General features: G+C 49.4%; 1 protein-coding gene across 1 annotated transcript in view; it reads right to left on the bottom strand.

Annotated features, from left to right (window-relative positions):
* CACNA1H (calcium voltage-gated channel subunit alpha1 H) overlaps positions 1–21,629 on the bottom strand; it is a 149,695-nt gene that overhangs the window by 17,158 nt on the left and 110,908 nt on the right. The window contains exons 15-27 of the mRNA XM_059484127.1: positions 21,268–21,476; positions 18,164–18,589; positions 17,016–17,116; positions 16,555–16,678; positions 16,368–16,436; positions 16,074–16,258; positions 14,114–14,240; positions 13,677–13,802; positions 13,107–13,196; positions 12,187–12,400; positions 3,308–3,459; positions 1,051–1,160; positions 190–323 (exon numbers count right to left, since the gene is read on the bottom strand). Of these exons, the coding sequence (XP_059340110.1) occupies positions 190–323; positions 1,051–1,160; positions 3,308–3,459; positions 12,187–12,400; positions 13,107–13,196; positions 13,677–13,802; positions 14,114–14,240; positions 16,074–16,258; positions 16,368–16,436; positions 16,555–16,678; positions 17,016–17,116; positions 18,164–18,589; positions 21,268–21,476 (2,067 nt within the window). The remainder of the gene's footprint in view (positions 1–189; positions 324–1,050; positions 1,161–3,307; positions 3,460–12,186; positions 12,401–13,106; positions 13,197–13,676; positions 13,803–14,113; positions 14,241–16,073; positions 16,259–16,367; positions 16,437–16,554; positions 16,679–17,015; positions 17,117–18,163; positions 18,590–21,267; positions 21,477–21,629) is intronic.

Genomic DNA, 21,629 nt, shown 5'->3' with positions numbered 1-21,629 from the left:
CTGCTCTGGACCTGGATAAAAGCTCAGTGATCCCAGGCTGGAATCAGAACCCAGCCCCAGAAGGAAACCCCATGGAACCCCCAGCTGCTCTCTGAGCTTCCATTCCATGTTCCCCACTGGAAATGAACCAGCAGGGCTGGAAGGACAAACATCCAAAGGATTTCCTGGAGAGCCCAGAGCAGGACCCACCTCTGGCTATCCTGAGCACCCTCATGATGCGGATGATGGTGGGGTTGATGGGAAGGGCAGCGTTCATCTCGATCTCCTCCAGAGTGATGCCCACAATGGACAGCAGGACTATGGCCAAGTCCAGCTGGTTCCACCTACACAGACACGCAGGACAAACAAAATTCAAATTATACATATTTCATCTTAATGACAGGCACCAGCAAATCCCAAATGCATCTTTGTCAAATTAATTATCTAAAATTACTCCTCTTGAGTTTTAATACAATATGTCTTTTATAGTTCCAAAGTATTTAGTTTGGTTTTTTTATAAAACCATCCTTTAAAACTTATTTTTATTTCTGTTTTTCTCTCCACAATATCTACCTTATTCTATAATATTTCCAAATCAATATTTCTTATCTTGAAGTTTATATACAAATATATACTGTATAAACTTTGTTAAGTTTTTAAAGTTTTCTACAAATTTATTTCCCACACATCTCTTCACTCTCATCTGGGCCTGTGATTTTTAGTGGTACAAAACCAGCTCAGAGCAGCTGGCACAGACATCCTTGAGCCACAAAATATGGGAGCTGACTGGGAAGGGTTTCTGACCTCTAGGCTGAGCTGCTCAGGTCTGGTGGAAAGGGAAATCCTGGGGGAAAAGGTGGATCTGGAATTTGGGGAGATTTCCTGAATTCCTCCTGCAAAGCACCGCCAGCAGTTCTCAGGATTTTCAGTTCTCACACTACAAAGTTTGCAAAGTTTGCACCCACTGAGAGCAAGCCCTGGACTCCTCTTGTGTCACCACAGAATCTGGCTCTGAAATTGGGTCAGACCAGCCCTGAATCCCAAATCCACAGGGGTCCAAAATGTTCTCACCTGTCCTTAAAAAACCTCCGGAAACCAAAGGCCACCAGCTTGAGCAGTGCCTCGAACACAAAGACGATGGTGAACACGTAGTTGCAGTACTTGAGGGCTTCATCCAGGGACTGGAAAGACAGATCCCAGTTAGGCCAGCCCAGTTATCCCTTCCCAGACCCCCATGGAGGGACTGGCAGGGAGCAGGGTGAGAGGAGCTCAGAAATTTCAGGAATAAAGTCATAAAGGCTCGTGGAGCTCACTAAATCACCCAGCAGAACTCAAATAAAGGCTTAGCCCCTGAGTCAAACAAAACCCTCCAAAGCACTGAGATTAGTTCTGCTAAAAATGTCAGGTTCAAGCTCGATGCACAAATTGTTCAGTCCGGGCCAGACAGGAAAAAATTCCCCCCTTCCCCATCTCCTGAAGATTCCTTGGTCTGAAGTGGGGAGAAGAAAAGCCTTGATGGATCATTTCTTGATCCCAGCCCTGGGGACAAAGGCTTTGCTTAAAAAGCTGAGGAAAATAAATAAACCTTGGAGAGATGGATGGAACCTTTCCTTGCTGAAAAATGGGGCATCTCCAGAGCTGGGCAAAGCGTGTCCATATTTGGTGCAGCACTGCCGCTGTCCCTGGAGCCGCCCTCGGAAGTCAGGAATCCACAGTGTTTATACTCGGGCATGATGAGTGTTTATAATGGATTTCATTGGAGCTGGGGGCCAACAATAGCAAAGGAATCTTGTGGGGAGTCTTAAAATAGACAAGCTGGGAGAGGGGGGAGCAGCTCTTGGGGTGGGGAGGGATTGGGGGGTTTAGTTTAGTGTAGAGCAGGATTCTGAGTTTTCAATTAAAAATGGGAATTGTGAGCATCAAACTGGACAAAAATGGAAATAAATGGGACAGAGGAGGCTGCAGGAAACCCCAGGGCACAGGAAAGCTCTTTCTGTCCCTCTGTGGGATGCCTGGCTTTGCTGACCCCACACACAGTGAGGTCACCAGGGCATGGCCATGCCCTGATTTTTTGGGAATGGGAGCTGGAAGTTTCTTAGGTGTTGGCAACAATCCCTATTTTTGTACCAGTACCTAAAATAAAATGGCAGCTTAAAAAACACAGCACAATTCCCTGTTCCATCCAAAGCCCGAGCCTGACTTCTGCCATTGTTTGTGACCGTTTGCATTTGGATTTACAACTCTGCGTTAAGTGAACGTAAACCAAGAGTAAATAAAACCTAACCTGGATAAACAACATTTCCATGGAATTACCCTGGTGTAAAACACACACACACACATTACCCTCTGGCTCAGCATCCAGGAGGCATTTGCAGGTTACCATGGAATGCTGGAAAAGCAAATGCTGAGCCTAAGCTTCGTAAATGGTAATGAAATGGAAAATTTATAGATGGAAAATGTATAAATTGATATAAATTTATCTATCAGCCCCTCTGATTTATGTCAAAGGTGTTCTGAGGAGAAAATTATTTTATAATACATTAAAAAAAGTGAGGATTGTAATTTTAAATTTGGTTTATTCAGAATCCATTGAGGAAAAGAAACACTCTACATGCTGTAACTCAGAGTTTATATCTCTTAATGGAATGTTCTAAAACTCTGGACTGGTTTCCAGTTGAGGCTCAGTCAGGTTTGGGATCAGGGCAGGAAATATTTAGATTGGCCTTTTCCTGGTAAAAGCCTAATTAACTCTCCATTAGCTGAGTTTTTTTTACCCAAACCAGGGAAATGGAAGTTTTGCCTGAGGCAGAGCTGGACCAGAATGCTGAGGCTCCCCAAAAACTGGGGGTGACTTTTTGGGACTACCTAAAAACAGAGGCTAGACAAAATTAAGGGATAAAAAGTGTTTGTATTTATTGAAGGCCCTTCAGGTACATTTAGGGCGGACAAAGGCTACACCCAAAATTGGACCACAGGTCAGGGGTTTTCACACTTTTATAAGTTTGGGCCATTTGCATATTGGGGGTTAATCTGCCAATTACAGCTTCAGGTAATGAAGTAATTTTCCTCAAGTTTGCACTTTTGTTTACATTTCTGGGGCCTGAGCCAATGAGGTGTCCTTGATTGCCAGGCCTGGAGAGGAATTGGTGTGTCTGCCCAAAATGGGAAAGCAGCAGCTCACACTGCACATGGAGTTTAGAGTTCTACACTAAAGAACTGCAGCATTACAAATACATTAAAATAATAAAATACAAACCCTAAAACATCACTAAGAGCGTCCCCATGGCCAATTTCCTCTCAAGGCAACTCTTCTGGGGGCAGCTCCTACCTTGGGCTGGTTGTAGTGCTCCATGGACATGGTGATGACGTTGACGCCGATGATGAAGGTGATGAAGAGGTCCAGGTAGTGGCTGGTGCACAGGCTGTGGATGTACCTCCTGGCCGGGGAGTAGTCGGCGTAGTAGGGCCTGCGCTGGGCCTCTGTGGGGACACGGGGGACAGCCATGAGCCAAGGGGGCTGCAGGGCTGAGGGCCACCAGCACGGGGGCTGGAGTCACCTCCCAGCTGGACACGGGTGGGGAACAAAGGTGACAAAACGTGGGGAGTGGCTGAGTGATCCCTGAGTGATTCCTGTGTGATCCCTGAGTGAGGCCTGAGGGATTCCTGAGGGATTCCTGAATGGTCCTCGAGTGATCCCTGAATGATTCCTGTGTGATTCCTGTGGGATCTCTGAGTGATCCCTGAATGATTCCTGTGTAATTTCTGAGTGATCCCTGAATGGTCCTCGAGTGATCCCTGAATGATTCCTGTGTGATTCCTGTGGGATCTCTGAGTGATCCCTGTGTAATTTCTGAGTAATTCCTGAATGATTTCTGTGTTATCCCTGTGGGACCCCTGAGAGTCTCTGTGTGATTCCTGAGAGATTTATGAGTGATTTCTGTGATATCCCTGAATGATCCCAGAATCATTCCTGTGTGATCCCTGAGTGATCCCTGATTTATTCCTGTGTAATTCCTGAGATTCCTGAGTGATTCCTGAGTGATTCCTGTGTGATCCCTGTGTAATTCTTGAGTGATCCCTGATTGATTCTTGTGTAATTCCTGAGATTCTTGAGTGATTTCTGAAATACTCCTCTGTGATCTCCAGATTCCTGATTCTTGTGTAATTCCTGAAATACTCCTGTGTGATCCCTGAGCGATCCCCGAGTGATCCCTGTATAATTTTTGAGTGATCCCTGTGTGATCCTGCCTCCCACCACAGCCTGAGTGGGTTTTTGGGATGAGCAGCCTCTGGCGCCAGCCAGGTCCTTCCCTCTGTCCCTGAGTCCCCTCCTGGCATGGGCGGCAGGGGAGGAGCAGGGTGGACACAGGACCACAAGGCCAAAGGAAAAGCTCCAAACCCAGCAGAGCTGGGGCAGCACTCATCTCTCCCAGTCCTGCAGTGCCAGGATCATCCCAGCTGGCAGGAGAACATGCCCTGAGCTCCAGAAGGTTTTTTGGGACCTTTGGAAGGTTTAAGGAAAAGCAGCAGAGCATTCCTGAGGGATGGGAGCGCACAGGACACAGCCACAAAGTGCTTGGCTCTGCCACGACAACCAGCACAAGCTCCTCTGGAAAAAGAAATATACATTTGTATTTATAAAATAGGTAATTAAACAATATATCTAGGGCTCAGGGCATGGCTGCATCCAAAAGCATTCACATGAATTTTACATCTCTGCCTCTGGCTGGGATTCCTCCTTTTTTTTTCTCTTCAAAATGTGGAAATTTCTGCCTGTGACCAAATTGCATGGAGTGTTCCAAGGAGAGTGTTTGGACCCCAGGACTGCATTTACTGCCTCTCTCCAGTGAAAGTGTGACCACAGGGATGGCTGTGGGCACTCCAATTCCTTTCAAACTGCAGCAATGTAAATATTCTGGGTTTACACAAGGCCAAGGCAGCATTACTGTGGACTTCACAAGTGGAGAGACACTGAGGTCACACCAAGGCAGAGCAGGATGGTTCCTCACAGAGAGGGGATTTTACAAATATATCAGCAAATTCAGCTTTTAATGCTTCAAGAGCTCAGAAAAAGTTGCTTCACCTTGAAATAAGGAGGGAAATCAGTTCAGAAGCACTCAGTGCCCTCCTGAAATCCATCTCCCACTCCTCTCATCCTGCTAATACCTTTCAGATGGAAAGACTCTTGAAATGTGGGAGGTTTTTTTGGGTTTTTTTTTGGTGCAACTGATGCCAGATCAGAATCCAAACCCTTAAAATTAATTGGATAAAGGGAAACAGAATCTGCAGCTGCCTTTCAACTACATTTTTTTTTGCTCGTAGTTAAAAGTACAGTGGAGGCATTTGAAAAACATTTCCTTCTGACCAGGGTCACCAAGGCTTTTTTTTTTGCTCTGCTAAGGGGTGTGGAAAAACAAGATGAAAGCAACCAGAGTTGTTTTTGAATACATTTTTTTTTCTGTTGCTTTCATGTGCCTTAATCCTACGAGTCATCTTGGACTGCTGGGGCTGTCTGTGCTACTGAGCTCAGCCTGCCTGAAAAATAATAATAAAAACATTGCAGCATAATATTTATTTCAGCCTGTACAATGTGCTTTCATGTGTTTTCAGGATTACAACATCCTTGTCCTTATTTTTTTTTATTATTATTTTTAGGGAAATGTCTTCTTGGGAGTGCAGATAACTCCTTGGGAGGTCTGAGAATACCCTTAATAGTTAAATATTATATTAAGGGACTATTTATTAATGAGGAATGGTTGATTAATGGATTGATTAAAGGAGATGAGCAGGGATGGGCTGGCAGCACATAAGGAAAAGAGGTTGCAGGTGGTTTTCACCACCCCTCACCTGCCCAAATGCCTGATTTATTCATTATTCAGCAAAAAATCAGGTGTTTATTCTGTTTTATCAACTAATTCCAGAAGGAGAATCACAAGAAGACATTTTTCCACTGCCAGGCACTGAGCTGAAAACTTCCTAAATTCCTAAAATCAGAGCCCCTCCTGCCCATGGGCTGGAGAGGAAAACCCAAGGAGGAAGCAGCAGACCCAGAGGTGGCTCTGTCCCACAGCACAGAGGGGTCCCACAGGTCTCTCTCAGCCCTGCCCAAATTCCTGCTGGGAAAACCCAGGACAGGTTTAGCCCCAGGGAGTGCAGGTGCAGCCTGGCTCCTCTGGGATGCACACAGGCCACAGGCAGAGCAAGGGACGGGGGAGGGACTCCAGCAGGGGAAAACATCCAAGGAGAGCTGGCAGGGAGGTGACAGAGGTGACAATGACCACATGCAGCAGGGGGGACCCCATGCAATGTCCACTCCAGGAGATGCTGCCCGTGCCAGGCTGGCAGAGGGAGCTGGGATGGGCCCAGGAATGTGCCCAGGGATGTGCGTGGAGAGAGCTGAGATGTGCCCAGGGATGTGTCCAAGGATGTGCCCAGGGAGAGCAGTTATGTGCCTGGAGGGAGCTGGGATGTGCCCAGAGATGAGCACAGGGATGAGCACAGGGACAAGCCCAGAGATGTGCCTAGAGGGAGAGCAGGAATGTGCCCAGAGAGAGCAGGAATGTGCCCAGGGATGTGCCCAGGGATGAGCACAGGGATGTGTCCAGAGGGAGCTGGGATATGCCTGGAGGGAGCCAGGATGTGCCCAAGGAGTTGGGATGTGCCCAGAGAGAACAGGGATGTGCCCAGGGATGTGCTCAGGGAAAAGCCCAGGAATGTGCCCAGGGATGTGCCCAGGGATGTGCCCAGGGATGTGTCCAGGGATGAGCACAGGAATGTGCCCAGGGATGTGCCCAGGGATGAGCACAGAGAGAGCTGGGATGTGCCCAGGGATGTGCCCAGGGATGTGCCCAGGGATGTGCCCAGGGATGAGCACAGGGATGTGCCCAGGGATGTGCCCAGGGATGTGCCCAGGGACGTGCCCAGGACGTGCCCCAGCAGCCAGGGCAGGCTCAGTGACCCCAGGGAGGCAGAGGGGCTGCAGCAGGGTGGGGGCAGAGGGGAGCAGCCCCACAACAGCTCTGCCAGGACAGGCAGAGCTCCAGGGCTCCACAGCCCTGGGCATTCCCAAACCCTCCAGGGAGTTTTACCTCTGTTGGCAGCACAGCAAGCAGCTCTGGGCTCCTCTCAGATCACTTTTTTTAACTCTTAGAGGGAATTTTAAGCCCCCAAATTGTGCTGAGGGTTCACTGCACACACCCCAATGGCTGCTGGCACAACCAGAGCTGTGGGTGTGTGGGAGAACCTGGCTGAGGAGGGTTCTGCTCCACGGGATGTGGGCACAGCAACAGGGAACCCCAGATCCACTGCTGATCCCAGCAGGAAAAACACAACCTGGGCTCTCTGGGAAAATGGGCTTTGGGATGAGACTCCATCAGCCAGTTGGCAGATTCCTGTCATCATGGATTGGTTTGGGGTGGGAGGGACCTCAAAGTCCCTCCAGTGCCACCCCTGCCATGGCAGGGACACCTTCCACTGTCCCAGGCTGCTCCAAGCCCCATCCTGCCTGGACACGTTGGGGTTCTTGTGGGTTTTTGTCCATTTTCATAGAATTCCAGGATGGTTTGGGTTGGAAGAGACCTTAAAGCCCATCCCATTCTACCCCTGCCATGGCAGGGACACCTTCCACCATCCCAGCCCGGCCTTGGACACTTCCAGGGATGCAGGGGCAGCCCCAGCTTCTCTGGGAATTCCATCCCAGCCCCTTTCCACCCTCCCAGGGAGGAATTAATTCCCAAAATCCCATAACCCCCTGGCAGTGGGCATGCATTCCCCTTGGCCTGGCACTCTCTAAATGCTCTCCCTCCATCAAACACAGCCAAGCTTCCCTTCAGCTGCTGGTTTGAACTGGTGGAAGTGCGAGGAGGGAGAAAAAGCAACCATCAAACAGATGAAAAAAGGAAAATCCCAGCCTTTCCTCCCCCTGCTTTTAGATGCTGGCTAACACTTGAATCTCACCTCTCTGCAGAGTATTTCAACTTTGCTTGTGCTTCTGCTGACATGGAAATTAATGAAGCCCAGTCCTCCCCTGGCTTAAAAGCATTTTTAGTTGGCATTACAATTCCCAGCCCCAGCTCCTCCATTACAATGCTCTGCATGAAACATTAGAAAGCCCTAATGGGGTTATTCATGCCTGGAACAGAGCAGCTCTGTACCTGCAGCTGCCTGGAAAAACAAATAGCAGGGGCTGAGAATTCCCTGCTTGCAAACCCTGAACACTCAGGGATGCAGCACCCAAAATTTCAGTTCCAGCTCAAGTGATTCTGCTGGATACAGAGAGGGCTGTGGCACTGAGAGGGTATTTAAATTCAAATATCACCATGTGCCACCCTCTAGAGAAAGGTTTGCAGCCACTGCTTTGAAAGGCACCTCTGCTGGGGCTTAAAATTTCTTTGAATTTCTTTGAATTTCTTTGAATTTCTTAAAATTTCTTTTGCTTTGAAAGGCACCTCTGCTGGGGCTTAAAATTTCTTTGAATTTCTTTGAATTTCTTTGAATTTCTTAAAATTTCTTTTGCTTTGAAAGGCACCTCTGCTGGGGCTTAAAATTTCTTTGAATTTCTTTGAATTTCTTTGAATTTCTTAAAATTTCTTTTGCTTTGAAAGGCACCTCTGCTGGGGCTTAAAATTTCTTTGAATTTCTTTGAATTTCTTTGAATTTCTTAAAATTTCTTTTGCTTTGAAAGGCACCTCTACTGGGGCTTAAAATTTCCCTCATCCTTCCCCAGTTCCCAGCTCTGGTGGGAAAAACCTCAGAGGAACAGATTTGTGGCCATTCTCCTCTCACAGAGCTGAAATCAGGAAAAAGTATTTCTGAATTCTCATTTTTTTGGGGTCTTCCTGAAGGGACACCACTGAAAGGCAGCTAGAGCTGGGATTTCCAGCTTTTCCTGCTCTGCTTTCAGTGTCACCCAGACCCTCCTGCAGCCCCTGAAGGTCAGAGCTGAGCTGACAGCTGGGTCTGGATCCCACAGGCAGAGCAGATCAAGCTGCTCCACGTGTTTTTAATGAAAACCTTCAATCTGGGGAGGCTGCTCTGGGTCTGTGTCTTATGAGAAGCTCATTAAAAGGCTGAGAGCAGCAGGGTTGTTAAATTACCCTTGGATGGAATGGATGGAGCAGGGACAGCGGCAGGAAAAATATTCTGGTTTATCTTGATTTTTCTTCTCTGCACATAAAAAAGTTCACTGAGCTTTTAAAACCACATCAAATGCATTTCTCAGCGTACTCACCCCCTGCCCTCTGCTCTCCTTGAGCAGAGTGAACCTGCTGCCAATCCCTGCAGCAAAGTGGCCCTCCTTCCTCAGATGGGAAAGGAGAAATGTTTTGGAAAGATCTGAGGTGGTGACAGCACAGAATTGGGCTCAGAGGGACCATTCTGCTGAAAAATCACCCCAAAGCAGGGTGGTGACTCCCCACCCACCTGAGAAGGGGCTGGGTCCTGCTGCAGGGCTGAGTCCTCCATGGAGAAATCCCTCTGCCAGGTCCTAAATCCTGGATCCAGCCTGGGATTGGTGCCTAGGACCACTCAGCTGAGGTTTATCCCATTCCCGGAGTTGTATTTTCCACACAACAACCCCTCTGACAAGTCCCAAATCCTGGATCCAGCCTGGGATTGGCACCCAGATCACCCAGCTGAGGTTTAACCCATTCCCAGGCTGCCACAGCTCCGTGGTGCATTTCAGTGTGTGCAGGAAGGGACAGATCCCCCAGCCCTCAATCCCCAGGGGACACCACAGACAGGGGACAGGACACACAGACAAGGTGCCAGGCAGACAGCAAGCCCACAGGGTGCATCGGTGGCCTAGGCTGGATTTTCCTCCTGCTAAAACACAAATTCCTCCTCCTCTCCTGCTCTGCCCAGCGCTGGGAATGCTGACTGAGGTGAAAGCAGGGATCTCTGCCAGCCTCCCCACATTCCTCCCTCCTCTCCCTGGGGGGACCAGGCTGCTCCACAGGGGTGACACGGAGTGCTGGGACACATGGAAGCAGAGGAAGGGACACATGGAAGCAGAGGAAGCTGCCAGCTGCTGCCACCATGCAGATCCCCCAGCTCCACGAGCACACACACACTGCCCACAGCCACAGCTCGCATCTTTCTGAGTCTGCCACGTTTTTTTTTTATCAAATCCATTAGTCACCTAAACCACCCAGGAGGTTCAAACCCCTCCCAACTGAAACAAAAATACATCCCTTGAAATGGAAACAGCGATTTCCCAAAAGTGCAGCAGGTATTTGGGTTCACCTTGTTAACAGCTCCAGTTTGGATGCCAAGCTGTCCTTGCAGGTAGAGCCAGACATTTTCAGGGAACCTTCTGGAAGCCCAGCACATGGCCAAATGTTTCACTTCTCAGCTGCTCTATTGACTTGATCCCCTTCCAGAAATCTGTCCTCCTCCCTGTGTGCTCTCCATGAAATGTTACAAGGCTCATCTGTGCAATGGCTGGGCTGAAATAGCTCCTTGGAGGTGGTGGATAAAGAGGGACAATGTCACAGTGTCCATCACTTTGACAGGGACTGGCTCTTTCTGTGTCTGAGCTGTGCAGTCACAGCCAGGCTTTAATAAGATTTATTTCCTAATCAGGAACCGAGCTGTGCCTCCATACCTGTGCCTCTGCTCTCTCAAAGGATGCTTAAAATTGCCTTTTTTTTTTTTAATTTCATATAAACTTCGAGTTTATCTGAATGTCTTTTAGGTCAGGACATTGGGGTAGAAGCTGCACAAGGAGGACCCCTGGGACCCTAAATCTGATTCTCCTCCCTGTGCTGGAAATGCTGCCTTCAGTATTTCCACCCTCACACTCCCACAGCAAAATGGGAAAAGGGGCAGGAAATTGCATTTGAACCCTTGGAAATCTTTGAAGAGACTCAATGTCTGAGCTGGATTTCATTTTGAGGCAGGCACTGAACTCACAACTGGCTAAAATCAAAAGGGCTTGGCCCTCCCTGCGGTGCCATTGAGGTCCTGTGGGGACAGCAGTGCCACCATTTAGTGCTGAGGTGTCCCCTGGCTCCACCAAGGAGCACCAGGGGAGCAGCAGAGGGGCTGTGAGGGACACAGCTCCTGCCCCAGGCCTGGAGGGAAGCAGGGAGTGGAATGGGATGGGATTTCTCCCAGCACAGCCTGTGCCGTGTCCTTGGAGCTGGGCTGCTTTTCCAGCTGGAAATGGATATCCATGCCTTGATGTGTGGGACACAAGCAATTTGTCACAATATTTGCTCCTTCCAGGAGATGACACGGCCAGGCAGAGTCACAGCAGTGCTGCAAGCAGACAGGGCCAGGAAAGCTCAGCCTTACCTCTGACTAAGGTCAGCTTTGATCTCGGTGGCCAAGCCAGGTTTGCTCACTCCACAAAAACGCCTGGCAGGCTCTCCCTGCTCACTGGAACTTCTGGGAAAGCTGGGGCTGCTTTCCTGGCAGATCTCCTGGGAATACCCTACCAGGGGAGGTGGGAATGGGCAGGTTTGGGGCAGGAAAGGAGCACAGGCTCAGGTGGGTTTGGGGTTTGATGGTCCCTATGAGATCCACTGAGAAGGAAGTTTTGGCTAAAGGCCTTTTTTGGCTAAAGGCCTTTCTTGGCTAATGGCCCTGCCCCTGGCCAGTGTTCCAAGGACAAAAGGAGTCCCAGGACTGAGTTCCAGCCTGGAATGGGACGAGCATCTCCTGTCATGGACATGTTCCCAAGAGGAATTCTCCCTGCAGCCCCACCCTGGGGCTCCCTGCTGTCCCCAGGCTCTGTCCGTGCCCCCATGCAGTGTCTGTGGCATGCGGGGCCATGCTCCAGGACTCCCAAACAGCATCACCACTGCTTCAGATGAGAAATGAACCCCCAAATCAAAGCCCACCACCATCCTCGGATGCAGGCGGCACGTTAAGGCACGGGGGAGCCTTGGAGTGGCCTCCAGGCACGGGGGGAGCAGGGAAATAGTTCACCCCTGTCCCTCAGTGCTTGGGACAGCATGGCCTTGCAGAGAGGACTCTGCTGGAGGAGCATTTCCCCCCCAGCCAGGTGAAAAGGTGACATTTCCCACCAGGACAATCCCAAGGCGTCACCAGCCCGAGCCTTAAGGCACCGCCAAAGAGATAATGAAACAACACAACCTCGTGAACCCGAACAAAAGCCACAAAAACCCCAAAACTAAAAAGAAATCTTGCTTTGGGAGCAGGCAGGGCTCAGAAAGATTTTGGTTTGTAAGGCACTCTACCGACCAGACAGGTACATCTCCTTACTCCTGCGCTTTTTCTCCAGGCGCCGCAGCCGCTTCTCCTCCCGGCGCCGCGCCTCCTCCGCCTCCTGGTGCTGCCGGCACTTGTGGAAGTTCTCCACCACCACCCCCACGAACATGTTGAGCACGAAGAAGCTGACGATGAGCAGGAAGGAGATGAAGTAGAGCAGCATCCAAGGGTTGTGGTTCTGGATGGGCTGGGAGGGGAGGGAAAGACGAGGGAGAAGCGGCACAGAGCGGGTGGGTTGAGTCAGTTTTTTTGGAGCAGTAAGTTGTGTGGGGAGGTGGGGAGCACTGGGAGGAGGATTTTCCCCAAGGATTTTCCTCTCATTCACCTTCTCACTGACTAAAATTTTACAGTTTGGTGCGAAACCCACCCAAAAGTGCCTCACGGGATTTGATTATTTTGGTATTTATTTCACACAGCTTCAGTTAAATCTCAGTGGTGAGCATCATCCCACCAGCAAGATTGTTTCAGCTAAAGATAGGCTCCAGATTTTTAATTTTTTCAGATGTGGGCTCCTGCCTAATGTTTCTCAGTTGTTACCAGATCTTCAGAAGTGGGGGAAATGAAGTCCAAAGTGTTACTGTGACTCTGGGTGGGTCCTACTCATGCGAGGCTCAACTTCCCACAGAAAATGCCACAAAACTCACAAACTGAATGCCTTTTCCACAACATTCCTGGTGGTTTCCCATCCTCAAGCACCCTCATTCTAATTCATTCTACATACCCTGATGTAGGACACGCCAGAGCTTGTCCTACATGGGAAGCAGCCATGGAAAAGCAACTCCAAAAAATGGAAAACTGGCAGCTCAATGAGCAAAAGGGCCTCAAGGAGGTTCTACAGCTCTACTGCTTCCTGGGATTTCAAAAATCACAGGTGGGCTCTGCAGGACAGATACCTGTTGGTCAATGCCCACGGCATCCAGCCCGTCGTACATGATGTTCACCCAGCCGTCCTTGGAGGAGAGGACAAACAGGGACATCAGGGCCTGCAAAATGGACAGAAGGGGTTGGTCCTGCCTTGCAGTCCCCAGAGAAGGAGCTCCCAACTCCTCCTATGGCCTGGCCTGCTTTTCAGCCATGTAAAGCACTTTATTTTCGTCATTTGCAAACAGAACAGCAATAAATTTGGAGAATAAAAGGGGCAGTTGAGGGATGGCATCTCAAAGAACGACAACATTCCTAAAACCAAGGAATTGTACAATCATAGCAAGAGATCAAGGGTTGATCTGATCCATATTTACACATTTAGGGTAAAAGACAGAGATTTCCAGATAAAGTTATAGAATGACCAAGGATGGAAAAGCCCTCAAAGATCACCGAGTGCAAATATGAACCCACTGATAGATGATTGCAAATCAGTTTTGGAAACTCCCTATGATGGAGGCTCCACACTTTCCTGAAGCCACACATTTCAGGTGTCCATCCATGAAAACTGGCACAGAAAACCCCTGCAGGGAGGACTTTACCTGCCCCAAATTGTCAAAGTTGTACTTCCTCCGGACCCATTTGTAGTGAGCGTTGGTGCAGTCAGCCTTTGTGGTGATGTTTTTGACATCAGGGCCATCACAGTAGTAGAACTTGCCTTTAAAAAGCTGCATTTGAGAACACAAAAAAAAAAAAAAAAAAAAAAAAAAAGAACAAAAAAGAAGCAGCTCTGAAAAGTCTGTTCTGTGATTTATCTTTCATTCCTGCAGTAGAGTTCAGCAGGGAGGTCTGTCTGCTCTCCTAATCCTGAGATCTTTGCTGGGAGCAGCTGCCAACCCCACCCTGGATCATTTCTGCTAAAGTCTGGCTCCTCTTCCCCTGAAATCTTCCTTTGGAGGCATTTCAGCTCATTATTTCCACCTCAACCCTAGCTTGTGAGAAAAGCAGCAGTCACTTGCAGGGGAGGGAAATACTTTACCTGGACCCCTAAAATCCCAAAGATAATGAAGAAAGCACAGCAGATGAGAACAATATTCCCAATAGGCCTCAAGGAGGAGATCAAGGTTTCCACCACCAGCTTCAGACCTGGGGCTCTGCTGATAACTCTGGAAAAAAAAAACACAAGACACTTAAATTTTAATTTTTATGTATGTCCTGTTATCACCCAGCTGCTTCTCCTCTGCTCTCTGGGGCTGGCCCAAACCTCCTCTACCTGCAGGCAGGGAATTCTCCAGACAACCAGAACATTCCCAATCCCATCAGATGGAATTGTGACAGCTGGGCAGAGTGAGGAGAGAAGACTCCCTTTGGGCAGGATATCACAGAGCTCCCACTGTGGGAGGTTTGTACCTCACTCCAGATCCCTCCAAGGGCTCTGACCCCAGCCCAGGGACACAGACAGGACCCTCCTTCCTCTCCCAACACATGAACATCTTCCCAGTGGGCCTGGCGAGCCCACGTCTGGTGCTCCTCCTCCACCAGTGGCCATGACAACTTTCCAAACAGAGTAATTCCAATTTGTTTCCTAATTAGCTCCTGAGCTGGCTCTTAGCTAGCAGGAGCCTGTGATCAGCAGCTCCACAGCCAAAGGGTCAGTCCTGTTGGGAAGGAGATTCCTGGTGTGCTCTAAGGCAGGTTTGGGGTGTTGTTTCCCTGGAGGAGAGCCTGGGGCATGCACTGCCCTGCCCTGGGAAGGTGGCAGTGGAAGCAGCCCAAGCCAAGCTTTCCTAGGAAGGGCCAGGTGGGAGTTTTGCCTGAAAAGCATCAAAGTTGTTTTTAGGATGGGCTTGTAAAGGGTGAGTCCTTGCAGGGAGCTGCAGCTCACGTGGATAGTGATGCCTTGTGCCTGCCAAGCCCACAGAAAAGCGTTTTGTGCTGCAGCATTTCCACAGGGTCTTGTTTGAGACAAATCATGTGGAGAGTGAACTGCACCTCCAAAGTGTTAGGAATGGTCCCTGGAGCCATCCTGTGCTCAGCGAGGCCGTGGTGAGAGGTGATGAATTCCTTTCTATTCATAGGATCTGGCCTAGTTATTCTCAAAGACCGATTCCCCCTTTCCCCCTCCCCTTTCCTCATGAACTGCCCGTGCCCTGAATTTTGTTCCCACTTCTGTGGGTCACACATGGTGACTTGTCCAGGGTGTCCTGGGGAGCCAGCACTGCCAGGGGACACTGGTGCCACCAGCAGAACAGCAAGGAGCCAGAAACACTGATTTCCTGGTCACTAAGGGGACACAGAGCACAAAGAGCTGTTGTTCTTGTGGTATAAAATATTCCCTCTTCCTATCACTCACAAGCACAGCTTTGTCCCAGAAAGTTTCCAGCGTTTTGGAGGTGACTGTCTCATTCCCCTGAAATTTCAGAAAAAAAAGGCTCCTGTTTATTGCCAAACAGGACAAAACCAGAATAGGAGCTGATCCAAATACCTGCCAAGCATTATCCCTCTTTATTGTGTAATCATAACCAAAACACAGATTATCTTTACTCCTGTTCTCAAACTCTGGGAGCTCTGCCCTCCTGTGCCTGGCTGAGGGAGGAGCTGCTTTGCAGGGATGTTCGGCAGGGTCAGGAGAGCAGGGAAGGATGCTGGAGCTTATCAAATCCTCATCGGCACCTGTTCAACTGCAAATCCCTCTTTGCCGGGGAGTGCCTGTGAAGTTGTGCAGTGGAAGAAGGATTTGGGAAGGGCTGACAAAGCTGCAGTGTGGAGGAGGCTCTGACTGCCCTCACTCTGGATTCTGACCACACCTCTCACTCCAAACTCCAGCTACACATGTCCGAGCTGAAGATGAATCTGAGCTCATTTCACTGCTTTCAAACAATTTCTCCCCGAGTTTAGAGATACCCAAAGATGTTTCTACCCATGTTGTACTTCAGTGTTTTGTGTTATTAAGCAAGACCTCGTGCATTTCCCAAACTCTCTGATTTATCAGCCCATACCGGAGAGGTCTCAGGGTCCGCAGAAGCCTCAGCACACGAAGGACTCCCAGGATTTTGGCTCCTCCTGCTGATGCCATGGACACAATGATGTCAATGATGGACACAAAGACCAGCACTCCATCCAGGACGTTCCAGCTGCTCTGCAGGTACGTGTTCTCCCCAGAGAAAAAGCCAAGAGCTACCACCTGCAGCCAGGAGAAGGGAGACGTTGAAATCTTCATCCAGATCATAACTCTGGTATGGTCTGGTCTTGGCCAGAACTTGCTCTGGGCCATGGGATGAAGCTCTAATTACCTTAACCATCATTTCAACCACGAAGATGGCAGTGAAGATGTAATTAGAGACACTGAGGAATATCCTCTCCTGGAAAACACAGAACAACAAAGAGACACGAGTCAGAAATCCAACATTTATCTTGCAGGCTCTGGTCCTGAGGAAATGAAGATCTGGATGGGAGATGGAGGAAGGAAATGCCTCTCACCGTGCTCAGGGGGTCAATGTCTGGTCTCTCCAGAGCTATGGTGATGCAGTTGAGGAAGATGAAGACCAGCACCACGTGGTCAAACATTTTGTGGGCAATGACTTTCTGGCACGTCACTCGGAACCTAGAGAGAGGTGGGAAAAACAGATCCTTCAGAAGTTTGGGTCAGGAACAGTCTCCTCCCCAAAAATCAGCACCAGCCCAAGTGGTGAGGCAGCATCTCCACAGGCTTTGGCCGTGATTATCATTAATTATTAATTATTACTAATGCTGGCTAAACCACTGACAGCAACGGGGTGAACCACACAGTTCTGCCTACACTGAACTGAAAACTTTACCTCAAAATCAGGAACTGGATCCTAAAGCTCTGAAGGATTTTTCCCAAGGGGAGGCTGGCTAGGAAGGCAATATTTCATTACCTCAAACCCCTGTTGGGCTGGAATTTCCCTGGAATTTCTTACCTGTTCTGTGGGGAGAACAAGTAGAGGGACCAGTTCTCGTGAGTCTTGCACCATTGGGGTTTGTAGGGCTCCAGGGCTTTGCGGATCCGGTAGCAATAACTCTGGGTAAAAAAGAAGGAACACCTTTTCTTCCTCTTTTATTTTCCTGCCTCTTCAACTTTCACAGTGGTTTTGTAGAAGGAGGGGGCAGTTAATGGCTTTTTATTGTGTCTGTAGGCGGTCACAGCTTTTGGGACAGAACTGTGGTGGCCATTATCACATTTGTCCAAGAAAATAAGGAGGAAAGGGGTGGAAAAAGGGAAGAGATGGACAGGATAAAGCAAGACTTCTGGGAAGGGGTCATTTTGGAGATACAGAGTTGTGCCAAACTCAAAAAGCCCTCAAGCAACCAAAAAGTGAAGTGGAAAACATCTCTTTTTAGGCTTCCAAGCTTTCATGACACCAAACAGCTCCTGTGAGTAAAGTCTATTGTGTCAGCAGCTAATTTTGGAGAGGGACAATTCCAATTAGCCCAAATATGAGGCATTTTTGGGAAAAAAAGGAAGTTTTACCTCATGGGATTGTCACAGGCCTATGGCATTCACATTCTCTGAAAAAATTCCTTCACCCAGGATTTTTCTCCTGGGAAGCTGAGAAGCCTCAGAGAAAAGGAAAACAATTCTTATCTCATTTGCTTCTCCTATGTTTTGCTGCTTTGGAATGTGCTTGGAGGTTGTTTACCCACAGGCGGTTGTTTAATTGGATTCTGGTGTGAGTTGTTTTGACTCTTTGGCCAATCACCGCCAAGCTGTGTCAAGACTTTGGAAAGAGTCACAAGTTTTCATTTTGATCTTTTTAGCATTTAGTAAGTAACCTTTCTGTATTCTTTAGTATAGTATAGCATTCTTTAATATAATATAGTATCATAAAATAATAAATTAGCCTTCTGAGAACACGGAGTCAGATTCATCATTCCTGCCTTCATTGGGGCATTTCCCTGCAAATACAACACAGGCCTAAAAAGATCTCTTAAAAAAGGGATCTTTCAGGAAGCAAAGGCCCATCCCTCAGGAGGGGATAACACATTTCCACGTCAGATTTCTATCCATCCTTTTAGGAACAGAAAACCCACTGTAAAACCACGAGCCCCCATCTCCCTCAGCACTCACATCCTCCCCGTCATCCTCGTAGTCCAGCGCGTCCTCCTTGTGCCCGTCCACCCTGAGGAAGAGCTCGGCGCCCATCTTGCCGTTGCAGCCGTGGAACTCTGCGGGCAGCAGGGCAGCGGGGCCGGGCCCGAGCTGGCGCACGGAGGGCACCCTCAGCAGCTCGGGCAGCAGCTCCTGGGAGCCGCGGCGATCCAGGGACTCGGCCCGGCGCGGCGGCGAGAGCCGGCTGGGCGAGCCGGACTTGGCGTCGTCCGAGTCGTCGTCCGTGCTGCCCTTGCCCTCTCCGGAGAGCAGCGATTCTCGCTCTCCCGACTGGTTCTTCTTCTTGAGGCTCGGCGCCCGGCCCAGGCTGTTCCAGCTGGAGCGGCGGCTGCCCCAGGTGCTGCTGGTGGCCCAGTTGGCGCAGGGGGAGCTGCGGAGGCTGGACTGGGAGAGAAGGGAGGTGTGGGAATCCGTGAAATCGGAGGGTTTTGGGAAAGGTGAGAAAGGCAGGCATCACAGAGGGGCACCATTTGTGGCTGGCCAGGGGCTATGTACAAATCACAAACAGGACAGGGCTGCTGTGGAACGTGCCTTGAGCTGTTGTATTTTCCAGCATCAGCCTCATTACATGGTTATGACAATGGGAAGATGCCACCAGCTCACATCCCAGGCAGCAGACTAAGAGCTTAATGTTACAACTTACTTTAAAAGTTTTTTGACCAATCACAAAAATCAAGACTATATTGACAATAGTTCCATCCAACCGCTATAAGCACACGTACCTTTGCTTAACAATTTGCTTATTTCAAATACCTGCTTGTAAGCCTTGAAACACAATGCACAGAGCTCCATTATTAAGCTTAGAACTCCCTAATATCTCACTAGATAAACTTTTCTGTAGCTTAGGGAGTTATTCTAGACAAGTGTTAATACACAAACCATTGTTCTATTTGTCTTTACTTTTCTACCTATATAATTTCTCTGCTGACAAATCTCATGGCTGCTGCTTAGCTCTAATCACAGTTCTGCTGTCTCTGAGGCCTGCCTTTTGCAGCTTTCCCAAAACCCTCTGATTTTAGATTCCCACAGGGAGGGAGGGAGGGAGGGCTTGTTTATCCCCAAAGGATTGGGGAGTTTTGCCCAGATTGGTGAAAGTCACGGCCTCCCCTTCCCGCCTAGTGGTTTAAGTTGTTGATTTGAGGTTTCTTGGTTAATGTACTAATTAATGTGGTGGGTTTACCTGCTTCCAAAGCAAAAGAAAAAGAGGTAAGCTTCCAACATATATATGGTTTTATATGTGTGTTCATAAGGACTGTTGACTTTCTCAGTATTTAACAGGTTGGTAATTCTCAAACCTAATTACTAACTGTTTTTTTATCTAACACAAAAGAAACTGTTTGCAGCTTCTGTTAAAACATCACTTCCCTGGTGCAAAACCAACACAGCACCACTCCAGTTCCATCCTTGAGATGGGAGCACCCAGTCAGGGCCACACTGAACCTGGACCACGCCTGGAGCACAGCCTCCAACCCTCCATCTCAGTGACTCCCTGGCAACACCAACTCCTCATAAAAATGAACCCAAAGACATCAATAAGTGGCATTTTGCTGAACTTTGCTCATGTTATGGTAGTTTCAGCTCACAACTTCCCTGCCTTCCAAAGGGAACATGAGTCACCCATGCCTGGTAGGAATTGTGCCCCTGTTTCCATTACTTTTCTCCCATTTGCCGTGAGAGAAAGTGGAGTGAATGTTCCTCCTCCACAAATTTCAGTGCCTGTCTGCACTCTTGGGCAGGTACAGGCAATTCCCAGGATGAGAGAGCTTAAGGTCAGTGCAGAAAAGCCAGGAGGAAAACTCCTTTTCCTTCCACACCCTCCTCCCAGCACAAACCAAAGCAAACTGCCTTCCTCCTCCTCCTCCTCCTCCTCCTCCTCAGTGCAGCCCTGCCTGCTTCCCCTGCCTCTGGCTGGTGGCACTGAGAATGGATTGGAAGGATGAACATCCCTGTCCAGCAGCTTGCAGCGCCATGAAAGCCCAAGGCAAACAGCAGTCAGCTCTGTTTGCTTTTCAAAGGCATTAGGTTGACTAAGCAGCTTAGCAAGGGGGATGGTGGCTGTGCCGGGGCGTGAGGTGCCTTCACGGTCTGCTGCCTTGATTTGAACATGATCTCGCAGCTCTGGAGCAGAGGAGTGGGATGGATAAACAGCAGCAGAAATCCACTCTGCCTGCTGCCTCTGCTCCCTGTGTGCCCACCCAGAGCTGCCCTCCCACCCCCCTGCTGCAGGCACGGCTGCCAGAGCAGCAGCTCAGCCCGATCCTGGCACTGGGTGAATGTCACAGCCTCTGTGGGAACTCAGAGCCTTGCAAAGGAATTGTGGAATTATGGAATGGCTTGGCTTGGAAGGGACCTTGAGGATCATCTCATCCCATCTCCTCATTCCAAACCCCCTCATGCCTTGTTCCCCTGATTTCCCCTCCAAGAGGGCTGTGGGGCTGTCACCAGAGCTCAAGGGAAAATGCTTCATTTCCCTGACACAGTATAAATTCAAGATACAACCCCAAAACACCAAGGGGCTGCAGGTCTCATCCTCACAGAACACCTGACAGCTTCTCCAAGACATTCCAAATGTCTGGTGTGGCTGGAAAAGATTCCTGCTCCTCCTCTGAGGGGTTGGGAGTAGCTGGACTCATTCAGGTTATGGCTCTCCAGTGAGTTGATTTGGCAAGGGCTTCCAGGGAGGCAGGAAAACCCTGGATCCTGGTACATCCCTGTTTCCCCTTTCCATGGACTCTCTGTCCCTGGCTGTTCTGCTGTCCTAGCCCAGCTCTGTTCTCCCCCTGCCTTTCTACTCATTTCCCCCCTCCACCACCCTCCTTTTCATTTTCCAGCAGTGCCTGTCCCCAATATCCCACACGACCCTAAGCTGATCTCAGCCGGTGCTGACAACACCAAACTTATGGGATCAACCCCTGTCAGGACCATTCCCTCAATCCTTGTGTGTCCCTTCCACCCCAGAGCATCTCACCACCACCTGGAAACCAAGACCCCACAGTGCCCTCTGACACTTGTTGACCGCAAGAACCCAGGACTGGGACCATGGACTAGGAACAAGGACTTACCAAGGACTTCTGGTCGTAGCCTGTGGGGTCCAGCGAGGCGTTGCTGCCTCTCCTTGAGTCCCCAGGGGCGTGCAGGGAGTCCAGGTGTGGGGAGCACTTTGGGGTGGGCATGGGGGTGGCGGCCGTGCGCAGGATGATGGGCGGGGGCATGGCCCCCCTGCCCTCCAGGTGCCCGTTGGGGGTGACAGCCAGCGAGTACATCTTCATCTCTGCAGGGAAAGGGGACAGGGCGGCACAGTCATGTCCTCTGAAAAATTCCCTTTGCCCAGCGTTTTGCTGCTGGGAAGCTGAGATGTCTCAGAGAAAAATGAAAACAATAATTGTCTGATTTGCTTCTCCTGTGTTTTGTTGCTTTGGAATGT

The sequence above is a fragment of the Ammospiza nelsoni genome, chromosome 17 (assembly GCF_027579445.1).
Source record: "Ammospiza nelsoni isolate bAmmNel1 chromosome 17, bAmmNel1.pri, whole genome shotgun sequence".
Classification (NCBI taxonomy): domain Eukaryota; kingdom Metazoa; phylum Chordata; class Aves; order Passeriformes; family Passerellidae; genus Ammospiza; species Ammospiza nelsoni.
Note: the sequence above shows the minus strand (reverse complement) of the source record. Positions and strands in the feature narration are given on the sequence as shown.